This window comes from Bidens hawaiensis, unplaced genomic scaffold, assembly GCF_021521415.1.
Source record: "Bidens hawaiensis isolate Kalapana, Puna unplaced genomic scaffold, B.hawaiensis_p1.1 tig00002236_1, whole genome shotgun sequence".
Classification (NCBI taxonomy): Eukaryota; Viridiplantae; Streptophyta; class Magnoliopsida; order Asterales; family Asteraceae; genus Bidens; species Bidens hawaiensis.
In genome coordinates, this window is record NW_027491119.1 from 1,814,215 (window position 1) to 1,827,959 (window position 13,745).

At 38.4% G+C, this 13,745-nt stretch overlaps 1 protein-coding gene across 1 annotated transcript; it reads right to left on the reverse strand.

The window, feature by feature from the left end:
* Positions 1 to 58: 58 nt before the first annotated feature.
* Positions 59 to 12,372, reverse strand: LOC143612131 (S-adenosyl-L-methionine:benzoic acid/salicylic acid carboxyl methyltransferase 3-like). The gene is made up of 4 exons (XM_077086193.1): positions 12,298 to 12,372; positions 11,019 to 11,426; positions 670 to 924; positions 59 to 430 (listed from the first exon to the last, which is right to left on the reverse strand). The coding sequence occupies exons 1-4, from the start codon at positions 12,370 to 12,372 to the stop codon at positions 59 to 61; spliced, it is 1,110 nt and encodes a 369-aa protein (XP_076942308.1).
* Between the last annotated feature and the right edge of the window lie 1,373 nt (positions 12,373 to 13,745).

Below are 13,745 nucleotides of genomic sequence, written 5' to 3' on the forward strand. Positions count from 1 at the left end.
TTTAGAACATTTTAGAGAACTACAACAGGAAATACAAATATTTGAACAAGCAAATACTTCAGTTTTTGGCTAATGAAATGGCAATACTAAAGAAACTTGCTTTGTTATTGGTAAGATGTTCGGTCACACGTCTTGTATACTTCTTAAATATCTCGTCAATAATAGATTCCCCGAAATGTGAAATCAACAATGGTTCTGTAAAAGCTCTCACCGCTTTTGTTGTGTTTTCCTCATGAAATAATTGGCCAACCTCATCAAAATCATTCAAATTCTTGTAATCCTTTTCTTTTGGATTCCAGTTTACGCGAAAGGTGCTCAAGCTCTCAAGAGAAAATGATCCCTCATTTTCGATGGTATTCCAAACTTCATCTTCACATGGATAATAAATAGGAACACCGAATGATTTTATATCTGACTCTCGAACGAGTCCCTGTGGTATTTGTTAAAAGCATGTGAGAATTAGTTGCTAAAGCAAAGTGGAACGTTACAAAACAAATTGATTATCACCCACGAGTGATTCCATTGAAACCTATCGGTAAATGAGGTTACCGACAAGATTACATCAATGATAGTGATTTGTGACGGGTTAGTGCGTCAATTATAGCGACATAATAAGTTAAAGGCACAGAGAAATATTGTTTTACAGTTTTGAGTTTAAAATTTGTGTACCTCTTTTACCATGTCAAGAAGTGATTGTGCAAGTAGCGCCCATAGGCAACAACCATCATCACTAGTTGGATTAGCATCACTTCGACCAACGAGTGTTAAAACCATTCGCCCGCCACATAAAATTTCCTTGGAGCGTAATTGTAAAAACTTTGTGAAATCAGCCTTAAATTGCTTCCCATATGCTTGTAATACATTTGGGGGACTTGTTTTTGCCATGTATATATTTAGTGTGTTACTCTCAATGCCATCAGGTACCTATAAAATGTGACATTCGTCATTTTCGTTTAATAAATGTAGTTGTTTTATTTCCGTCTTGTAATTGGATCTCTATAATTATTAAAGACATCAAAGTATTTATCATGTCGTTCGTTTTGTCCTTATTAAAGAATCGAGTAATTTCACTTTCGGACCTTAAACTTTAGTTTAACCAGTTACTGAACCCAACCCAAACAACAAGGACTAATCTGCAAACATTATTCAAACTTTTCTCCTCCTCTCTCCTTCCCCCGTCAACAGCCGCGACCCCCTCCCCCTCCTTCTGTTTTGATTCCTTTGACCCCGTAAATCAAGCTAATTAAACGAATACATAATATCCGCGAATCATAATCGTCATTAACAACGAGTAACAGTCGGTCAATCGAGTTATTATAATCAAATCGCAGAAACTATGGCCACGAATCAGTTTTTGATCTCGTTAGCCTATAAATACGAGCCTAAAACACAATTAAACGAGCACACACTATTCTCTAACTCTTCCGAAGCTAATCCCTCATCCAATTGTAACCCTGAAGCTGTTTATGATCGTGTTTGGATTCTTTGTCAAGCTGAAACCCTAGTATATCAATCTCGTTCAATTCGTCATCATAAAAGGTAATAGTTATATGGATTAGGGTCGGTTTTTGATGCTCAATGAAAACCCTCTGTCAATTTTAATCGACAGAGGGTATTTGATCTTCAATTTGGGGTTTATATGAATTAGGGTTTATGTTAATTGGGAAAAACTTTACATAATACTGAATATAAACAAATGAAACCAAACGTATAACAAATATCTTGGTAGCATAGTTGGTCAGTGAACACTATGTAAACACTAAAACCGGCCAGGGGTGCAGGTTCGATTCCCCTTGTCCAGTTTTATATATTTTTTTTAGTTATTTTGTTTTCTTTTCTTGTTTCATAAAACCTATATTAACTAGGTTAAAATCCTATATTGTTTATACTCGTATGAACGAACCAAAACCCGATAAGTTTCTAAAATAAATTTCATATATATATATATAAATATATATAAATATATGAATACACATAATTATTTATATATCTATATTTTTTTACATTAAAAATAACAATAATAATAACCATGATAATAATAGTAAATGTATTTCTTATCTTTCTTCCTTGGTTAACTAAATTGAACCCCGTTAAAAACTAGTTTAGATTACATAAAGCACTTTCATATGTCGGAATGTATATTATATAAAGTGTTTTCTTTGTTAACCAAATATGACTTTAAATAATTAAACTTAACAAAAGTTAATTACATAATTATCAATATTCTATGAACTACAACTAATGCATAAGCCCCAAATTCGTTGCAAACCCATCTCCTTTGTGTCTTACCCGTTATCTTAGTTTAAGTAGTTATTTTATTTATGCTTCTAATAATTAGGACAAATTGTCGGGAATTCTCGCGGGACCAATTAGCTTACTTCAATCTTTACCGAGTTCTCAATACCGTATTCCTCATTCCAAGTGAGTTCTTCATAACCCTATTTTAACGTTTTACAATATTTTGGGGGTAGCACGTTACAAGTTTTTCTTTCGTTAGTTATGTGATTGTTTACAAACCGATTCACTTACATCGTACATGTTAATATTATTCGTGCATATTGTTTATGATTATACGTGAACTTGCTTGCAATGTGTTTATTGTTTTTATGGTGGAAGTTACGCAAACGCGTACACATAGTGGGAGGGTCCGACGGGACGTACCCGCGCCGTCTAACGTTACGACCTCGGTTGTTTACGTAAGATGGTTCTCATTTCCCCGACTTCAACGGCTTCGGCTAAATGAACGGGAGGACGACATTACTTGCTTTCATTTACTTTACGCTTGAATAATTATTGCATTACGATTGTTGAGTCGCGAGTTTCCTATATATATGTATACACAAAAACTTATGAAAACTCACCAACTTAATTGTTGACAAAATATATTATTTTCAACGTGTTACAGGTTGAACCGATGGTGTGCTAAGGACGAAGTTCATTAGTTTGCCTTAGGATAATTGAAATAAAGAACTTGTTTACTTTTCGATGAAGTGTTATCTATTGTTTTTATTTATGAACAATATGTGTACTTTTGATGATATGAAATGCATTAAATATAATTATTGTCGCTTTAATAGCGTTACGAGCTTTGAATGATCTGCACGTTACACCCGGGCGTATTCCGCTTAAAGCCGGGGTGTTACAGATTGGTATCAGAGACGTAATTATAAGATAGGTTGTTAGACGTATCGGCCTAGTGTAGTTATAGTTTATTTTAGGGCCCAAAAAACTGCATGAATTCTCTATGTGCTATGTGCCCGCACTTATATTAAAGTTTCATTCATACGCTCGAATTTATAACATTTCATAGCGTCTCCTGTGCACATGTTCACACACAAACTCCAAGGGATAGGCTTAAAACAAATATTTTCAAAATATTTTTCAATCAATTTTATTTCGGTTTTCCAATATTTTTCTGCATAAAGACGGTTTTACGTGGCGGGTAAGTAGTAACTGTAGGGGGGACGTGCTTGTTTTCCGAACTCTTGACACCAAGGTTCATGAAACCTAAGGATAAGAAATGCGCATATATCCCAATCAACCGCGGGACCTGGTTGCTTACCTGGAGGGTTCGGAAAGGGCGTGAAACCCTAAGCCAAAGCGTACCACACAAACGCCATACGAATCGCAACTTTAAGTTTTCAAACGTGATCATGTCCTCTTTGTGATAAGGATATGGTTACACTCCTTAGGATGTCATACAAGTCATGGTGGTTCATGCGACGTGTGACTCCGACCTCCATGTTTTACAATGTGTTTTAACCGAAAGTCTGTCAAGTCATGGTGATACACGAATACCCAGCTTTTGGTTCGATTTAATTTCAAATTTTGATTTTGTGCTGAAATATAAGAGTCCATGGTGGTTCATGAAAACTCTAAGTTCCACACAATACTTATTTTATTTTTACAAGTTTTTATACTTAACAAACATTAGCAAGAACTCTTACACAATTCCGAGACTCACGATTCTTGTAAAGCTTGTTTGCAGAATGGCCTCTCGTCACCTTAACCGTCGTTCTTCCAGCCGCAAGATGACAGCCCAGATTGCCAAGCAAATGGCTGCTGTGCTCCCACAGATGGTGGCTCAAATGCACCAAACCATTGCTACCAATACGAACGCAGCTACTTCGGGATCAAACTCCAACTCTTTTCGTTATAAGAATTTCACCGATGCGAAACTTGATAAGTTCGATGGCACAAAAGGTGCCACTGCCCTACTGCAATGGTACCAAAGTATGGAGAGTACTTTCCTCCATATCGAATGTCCCGATGACAAGAAGACACGCTTTGCATCAAGTGTCTTCGAGAATAGAGCCCTAAATTGGTGGGTGCATGAAAAATCCACCCGTGGTGTTGATGAAGCCATGGCCTTGCCATGGGAAGAACTTAAGGAAATCATGACCGCCGAATTCTGTCCACCCAATGAACTCATGAACCTGGAAGTGGAATTTTGGAACCTCAAACAAGAGAGTGGTGATAACGCCACCTACACCGCTCGCTTCAACGAGCTTAGCATCCTAGTGCCACACCTTGTCACTCCCCTTTCTCGTGGGATTAGCAAGTATATTCGGGGTCTACCAAGGCAAATCCAAGATTCAGTTCAAAGTAGTGCTCCAAAGACTCTTCGCGAGGCTATTGTTCTTGCTGCATCCTTGTCTGACAACCATGTCAAGGCAGGAACCCTCAAAATCAGCAAGAAGGCTACCGAGAAAACTGAGGCCAAACTTTCCAAAGAGGTCAAGGCCGAAGCCACACCCAAGCCAAACCGCTACAACAACAACCACTCTAAGAAACGAAAGTAAAACTATGCCTTAACCCAACCAAACCCACCACAACTCCAATACCCACAAACCCAAACCCAAAACCTTCAAACTCCCCCTCCAAAGAAGCCTTACCATGGTCTACACCCGTTTTGCCAAATATGCCAACGACACCATCAACCCGGCATTCCTTGCCGCCAATGCACCCATTGTGGCCGTTACGGACACCTGCTAGGCGCATGTTTCGAATTCATGCGTACCCAACCAACCCTCGCCAAACCACCCCGTACTCCCCACACCTTCAACCAAAACCATGTCATAACTCAAGCTCAACCTATCTCTCAAGCTTACCCCACCCCTCGAGCCTGTTTCAATTGTGGAGATCCTGGTCATTTCCGCAACGCGTGTCCTCGACTCGCATATCAGGCCCAAATGGTTGATCAGCCTTTGTATTCTGCTCAAGCCTATCAGGTTCAGGTTTATCAACACCCGGTTCCACAGATCTTGGCAAATCAAGCTGTTCAACCGGTTCAAGCCAATCAAGCCTCAACTTCTCAAGCTGCACCAGCCGTTCCCAATGCTCGTGGGAGGGCATTTGTGATCAATGCAAATCAAGCCCAACATAACAACGATGTGGTGAACGGTACGTTCTTGCTTAATAACGCCTATGCATCCATTCTATTTGATACCGGTGCTGATATAAGTTTTGTACCGTTTGATTTTGAGCCTATGCTTTCTTCGTCTCGTTCTAAGCTCGAAAATTCCTTTACGATTGAAGTCGCAAACGGTAAAACTATCTCAATTGATTCGGTGATTCGTGGTTGCACCCTAAATCTCAACGACTATGATTTCTCCATCGACCTCATTCCTATGCAACTCGGGAGTTTCGATATCATAGTAGGCATAGATTGGTTAGCTCAACACCGTGCCGAAATCGTTTGTTTTGAAAAGTATATTTGGATTCCTCTTGAAGACGATCGGATTTTGCGTATTTTCAGTGAGAAGCCTTCCAAAGGGCTCAAACTTATGTCGTGTACCCAAGCCCAAAAATATTTACGTAAAAAGTATGTGGCTTTCCTTGCCAATGTTGTGGAAGAGAAATCAGAAAAGAAGGCAATAAAAGACATTCCGGTAGTTCGTAATTTTCCCGAAGTTTTCCCCGACGACGTTTCTGGTTTACCTCCTACTTGTGAAGTGGAATTTCGTATTGATCTCGTGCCTGGTGTGAATCCGGTCGCCAAAGCTCCCTATCGTCTCGCACCTTCGGAAATGCAAGAACTGGCGAGTCAACTCCAAGAACTCTCTAGCAAGGGTTTCATCCGCCCAAGTTTGTCACCTTGGGGCGCACCTGTTCTTTTCGTTAAAAAGAAGGATGGTTCTTTTCGAATGTGTATCGACTACCGTGAACTCAACAAACTCACGATCAAGAACCGTTACCCTTTGCCTAGAATTGACGACCTTTTTGATCAACTTCAAGGCGCATCTTGCTTTTCAAAAATCGATCTTCGTTCGGGTTATCACTAATTGCACGTTCATGATGATGATATACCAAAAACCGCCTTTTCGAACTCGCTATGGTCATTACGAGTTTATGGTTATGCCGTTTGGCTTAACCAATGCACCTGCGGTATTTATGGACCTCATGAACCGCGTGTGCAAGCCTTATCTCGATAAGTTCGTGATCGTGTTCATCGACGACATTCTCATTTACTCGAAATCTAAAGTTGAGTATGAAAAGCATTTGCGTTATATCCTTGAATTATTGAAGAAAGAGCAACTCTTTGCCAAGTTTTCCAAGTGCGAGTTTTGGTTAAACGAAGTCCAATTCCTTGGTCATATTGTTAACGAAAAAGGCATTCATGTCGACCCCGTTAAAATCGAAGCTGTTAAAAACTGGAAGACTCCGACTTCACCCACGGAAGTTCGATCCTTTTTTGGTCTTGCCGGTTATTACCGCCGTTTCATTTTGAACTTTTCCAACGTTGCTTTGCCTCTCACCGCCTTAACTCATAAGGGTAAACCTTATGAGTGGGGGGCCAAGCAAGATGAAGCCTTCCAAACCTTAAAGCGTATGCTTTGCGATGCTCCTATCCTAGCCCTTCCCGAAGGAAACGAGGATTTCGTTGTCTATTGTGATGCCTCGAATCAAGGTCTCGTGCAACGAGGATTTCGTTGCCTATGCGTCACGACAACTTAAGGTTCACGAGAAGAATTATACGACACACGACCTTGAGCTTGGTGCTGTTGTATTCGCGTTGAAAATATGGAGGCACTATTTGTATGGAACGAAATGTGTGGTATTCACCGACCACAAGAGCCTCCAACACATTTTCGACCAAAAGGATTTAAATATGAGGCAACGACGATGGGCCGAACTCCTTAGCGACTACGATTGCGAAATACGTTACCATCCCGGTAAAGCAAACGTAGTGGCTGATGCCCTTAGTCGCAAGACTCATGTTAAGAGCATTCTTCTCCAATGTGTTGTTATTCCAACCGACCTTCAACTACGTATCTTCGAAGCCCAACACATCTCGGTCACCGAAGGCAATATGTACAAAGAGATGTCGTGTGGTGCTGAACTCCAACTCGAAACCAAGCGTGATGGTTTGCTTTACTTTCTCAATCGCCTTTGGGTCCCAGATCGTGACAATCTTCGCACAGTTATCATGGACGAAGCTCACAAGTCACGATATTCTGTCCACCCCGGTGCAGATAAGATGTACTTCGACCTTCGAACTACTTTCTGGTGGCCCGGTATGAAGAAAGATATCGCTATCTACGTCGGGAAATGTCTAACATGTGCCAAAGTAAAGCCGAGCATCAAAAGCCTTCTGGTTTGCTTGTGCAACCTGTGATTCCGGTTTGGAAGTGGGAGAACATTACGATGGACTTCATCACAAAACTTCCAACCATAAAACGGCAGCATGATAGCATTTGGGTAATCGTCGATCGATTAACCAAATCAGCTCATTTCATTCCTATTCGAGAGAAACTTCCAATCAATCAACTCGCTCAAATCTATGTCAATGAGATTGTTTGTCGCCATGGTATACCTTTGAGTATCATCTCTGATCGTGATGGTCGCTTTGTGTCTCACTTTTGGAAATCGCTTCAAACCGCTTTGGGAACCCGTCTAGATCTTAGCACCGCTTATCATCCTCAAACGGATGGTCAATCGGAACGAACCATTCAAACACTCGAGGATATGCTAAGAACTTGTGTACTTGACTTTGGTGGTAATTGGGACACTCATCTTCCGTTGATTGAGTTTTCGTACAACAATAGTTACCACTCGAGCATCAAAATGGATCCATTTGAAGCCCTCTACGGCCGCAAATGTCGTTCTCCTATTTGTTGGAACGAGATCAGTGAATCCCAGCTCACCGTACCCGAAATGGTACAAGAGACCACCGAAAAAATTGCTCAAATCCGTAATAACCTGCTCGCTGCTAGAAGTCGCCAAAAGTCTTACGCTGATAAGCGACGACGACCCTTGGAATTTGGAGTTGGTGACCTTGTCCTTCTCAAGGTTTCACCTTGGAAAGGAGTGGTCCGTTACGGTATTAAGGGTAAACTAGCACCTCGTTTTGTTGGTCCATTTAAGATTCTTGAACGAATCGAAGACGTAGCCTATCGCCTCGAGCTTCCGCAAGAACTTCAAGGCATTCATCCCGTGTTTCATGTTTCAAACCTTCGAAAGTGTTTAGCTGATGAGAACCTTCATATCCCTCTCGACGAAGTGCGCATCGATAAGACAATGCATTTCGTTGAGAGACCGGTGGAAATAATAGATCGAATGGATAAGGAAACCAAGCGTAGCCGAATCCCCATGTTCGTTGGGAATCTAAGCGCGGTGCGGAATTCACTTGGGAACGTGAAGACCAAATGAAGACTAAGTATCCGCATCTTTTTGCTACGGATGTTAATTCCTAATTTCGGGACGAAATTTCCTAAAAGTTGGGAATGCTGTGACATTCGTCATTTTCGTTTAATAAATGTAGTTGTTTTATTTCCGTCTTGTAATTGGATCTCTATAATTATTAAAGACATCAAAGTATTTATCATGTCGTTCGTTTTGTCCGTATTAAAGAATCGAGTAATTTCACTTTCGAACCTTAAACTTTAGTTTAACCAGTTACTGAACCCAACCCAAACAACAAGGACTAATCTGCAAACATTATTCAAACTTTTTTCCTCCTCTCTCCTTCCCCCGTCAACAGCCGTGACCCCCTCCCCCTCCCCCTCCTTCCGTTTTGATTCCTTTGACCCTGTAAATCAAGCTAATTAAACGTATACATAATATCTGCGAATCATAATCGTCATTAACAACGAGAAACAGTTGTTCAATCGAGTTATTATAATCAAATCGCAGAAACTATGGCCACGGATCAGTTTTTGATCTCGTTAGCCTATAAATACGATCCTAAAACACAATTAAACGAGCACACACTATTCTCTAACTATTCCGAAGCCAATCCCTCATCCAATTGTAACCTTGAAGCTGTTTATGATCGTGTTTGGATTCTTTGTCAAGTCGAAACCCTGGTATATCAATCTCGTTCAATTCGTCATCATAAAAGGTAATAGTTATATGGATTAGGGTCGGTTTTTTATGCTCAATGAAAACCCTCTGTCAATTTTAATCGACAAAGGGTATTTGATCTTCAATTTGGGATTTATATGAATTAGGGTTTATGTTAATTGGGAAAAACTTAACATAATACTAAATATAAACAAATAAAACCAAACGTATAACAATATCTTGGTAGCAAAGTTGGTCAGTGAACACTATGTAAACACTAAAACCGACCAGGGGCGCAGGTTCGATTCCCCTGGTCCGATTTTATATATTTTTTTAGTTATTTTGTTTTCTTTTCTTGTTTCATAAAACCTATATTAACTAGGTTAAAATCCTATATTGTTTATACTCGTTTGAACGAACCAAAACCCGATAAGTTTCTAAAATAAATTTCATATATATATATATATAAAAATATATGAATACACATAATTATTTATATATCTATATTTTTTTACATTAAAAATAACAATAATAATAATAATAACCATGATAATAATAGTAAATGTATTTCTTATCTTTCTTCCTTGGTTAACTAAATTGAACCCCGTTAAAAACTAGTTTAGATTACATAAAGCACTTTCATATGTCGGAATGTATATTATATAAAAGAGTTTTCTTTGTTAACCAAATATGACTTTTAAATGATTAAACTTAACAAAAGTTAATTACATAATTATCAATATTCTATGAACTATAACTAATGCATAAGTCCCAAATTCGTTGCAAACCCATCTCCTATGTGTCTTGCCCGTTATCTTAGTTTAAGTAGTTATTTTATTTATGCTTCTAATAATTAGGACAAATTGTCGGGAATTCTCGCGGGACCAATTAGCTTACTTCAATCTTTACCGAGTTCTCAATACCGTATTCCTCATTCCAAGTTTGTTCTTCATAACCCCATTTTAACGTTTTACAATATTTTGGGGGTAGCACGTTACAAGTTTTTCTTTCGTTAGTTATATGATTGTTTACAAATCAATTCACTTACATCGTACATGTTAATATTATTCGTGCATATTGTTTATGATTATACGTAAACTTGCTTGTAATGTATTTATTGTTTTTATGGTGGAAGTTACGCAAACGCATACACATAGTGGGAGGGTCCGACGGGATGTACCCGCGCCGTCTAACGTTACGACCTCGGTTGTTTACGTAAGGTGGTTCTTATTTCCCTGACTTCAACGGCTTCGGCTAAATGAACGGGAGGACGACAGTACTTGCTTTCATTTACTTTACGCTTGAATAATTATTGCATTACGATTGTCGAGTCGCGAGTTTCCTATATATATGTATACACAAAAACTTATGAAAACTCACCAACTTAATTGTTGACAAAATATATTATTTGCAACGTGCTACATGTTGAACCGATGGTGTGCTAAGGATGAAGTTCATTAGTTTGCCTTAGGATAATTGAAATAAAGAACTTGTTTACTTTTCGATGAAGTGTTATCTATTGTTTTTATTTATGAATAATATGTGTACTTTTGATGATATGAAATGCATTAAATATAATTATTGTCGCTTTAATAGCGTTACGAGCTTTGAATGATCTGTACGTTACACCCCGGCGTATTCCGCTTAAAGCCGGGGTGTTACATAAAACATTGCATGTGTTTAGTATAAAACATGTATGACTAAATAGATGGCAATTAGCATATAAAGCAAACCTTAGAAAGCCAAAGAAGACTATAGGAAGAGTGAACAAAGTGTAAACGTCGGTCCGAAAACAATCTATTATAGAAAGAACCCGGAATAGCTGAAACGAAACAAGAGCCAAAATTTTCTCCCTTCTCCTTACGCTTTGCATAAAACTCAGGTAACAATTTAAAAAGAGTATTGAAATCATTTCCAAATAGATCATTCAAGCATACCTCAAATTGTGGTGGTTTACGATTATTTTCTTTACAAACATCGATCACTATATCCATTATGTTAGATGCAACAAATAGTGTATTTGTACTAGAGGAGCATCCGAGGTCTGCTATCTTGAAACACTGACCGGAGAATAGATCTTGATCGGTAATACCTTTGATTGTATGCTTTAAGATGGGTAGTGCTTTTCTTACCACCGTTTCCTGGAGAAATAATATGAACACGCCACTTGAGGCATCCTCATTAAACAAGTGATTAACAGTTGGCAGAGAATAATCTTGTGCTCGTAATATCATGTGGTTGTTGACGTCTTATATAACAAACACATACATTTTAGTTCATACATACGTCTCAATATACATATTTGACTTTTCATTTACATAATGTCCAACAAAAACCCATCAAGGCCTAAGAAATCTTGTCATCCACTTTTATTTCTGTCTTCCGCCTAGTTTGTTTGTTTTTATTATAAATAACTACATAAGTATAATTAATTTTACTCATGTTTTGTTTTTCGTAAAACTTTTAATGTAAATAGTTCTATAATATTTCGAATACACCTTTGCGAGGTGTTTATTTCATCTACGTGTCGACATAAAATTTATTCAAAATCGAACTGGGTCAAAAACTTATCAAAAGCTTGATATAAATTTGGCAAAGCTCGGTTTTGAGTAAAATTTATGTCGACATGTAGATAAAGATAATTAAACACCTTGCAACAGTGTATTCAAAGTATTATAAAACTATATAAGTTAAAAGCTATAAGCAACACATAAATAGAAATTTTGCGGACGATTGGATTTTTTCTGTTTGAGCACTTAATAAATCTATCTAGTCGTCTGATGGGGTTTCTCAAAGTTTTGAGGGGACCCGACTTGATATGGACATATGACTTTTCCTAGTTGGTTTAAAATCTAGTCGGTTAATGATTTTTATATAGGTGGCCCTCGGTTTTCTTATGGATATGTTGAAGCAGGGCACTTATTTCGATGGCAAATATGGAAGACAATGACCAGTCAAATGGACATTACGGTTATTTTTCCAAAGACTCTTTGGCGTCTGAAGAGGGCTTACCTGAAGTAACGAGTTACGGGCATAGCTCAATTCTCCATCGCCTCTGTTCATGTGTAAGATATCTGCAACTTCCATGGCGTTTCCGTTTATTGGTTCACAATCCCTGCTTCCGCAAAATCACAAATGGATAAATCATTTATGACTATATCACATGTCATTATTCGATTCCCTACATCTAGTATTTAGTTAATTATAGCACACCCTATAAATATAGGCGTAACACATATAAATATATAATAGACACATAATTCTATAAATACTAGAAAGTGTTCAAAATATCCAAATAATTTAAAGAGTAAACTACGGTTTTGTTCCATGTGGTTTGTTTAAATATGCGGTTTTCGTCTAAGAGTTTCAAATCTGAGATTTTCGTCCATGTGGTTTCATTTCACTTGTAATTAAGCCCGGCCCCACTAACCCCGTTAAGTCTGATCGTTAAACCCATTAGCGTGCCCCTCACGTGATGGGCAATTTGGTCCTTTTTTCCCCAAATACACCTCAGCCCCTCACGCGAAGGGGCTTGCGAATTAGGGTTGTGGTTTATTTGGGGAGAAAAATGACAAAAATGCCCCTCACATGAGGGGCACGCTGATAGGTTTAACGACCAGACTTAACGAGGTTAGTGGTGTCAGGTTTAATTGCAAGTGAAATGAAACCACAGGAACAAAAATCGTAGATTTAAAACTATTGGAATTAAACCGCAGATTTAAAATTGTGGGACGAAAATCACAGTTTACTCTAAACTTGAAAGGTCAAGTATTTAGCCCGTAAACAAAGTGTGAAATATGAACAGCCAACCAACTGAGCTGGATTTCATTTTTCTGAAATTAATAGAAGTAATTCATAACTCACTCTCTTCTTATATTCGTCGAAGTATCGCCCGAAAATCTTTTGAGTTGTCCGATATTACTCACGGGATGGAGAAAGGTAGTGTGACTATTCTTCAGGTGTGTTGCCTCAGTTTGTTTTGCTTGGCCGAAATTTATATAAATCTTGCGGAAAACTATATATATTGTGCATGTGAGAGTGAATAAAGGTCTCCACACTTCCTTTTATAATTAAATTTTTCTACCCAATAAAGATAAGGTGGTTGACAGAGAGAAATCTGATGAACATAAGTTAGTTGACTGTTGACAGATAGAATTCGGTTGCCTCCATGCTACCATTATGAATCTTCCATGTTGAAGTATAACTCCTCCACGTTGTTCATCAAGTTTGATCAAGACATGCATTCAAACCATTTTCTTTATTACTATTATTACTTTTTATTTTTTTTAATGAAACGGCTTTCTTGTGTGTTAAGCTACCGTACTTTTCAAATTAGGAGAGTCCTGTTGTCCCACTTCGGCCGGACTATGTTGTTTTAATCAGGCTTGCGTTGGCTTTAGAGTTTGGCTTGGAAAACTATACCGTCGACTGCCACTTAACAGTTGTTGTGCCACCACAAG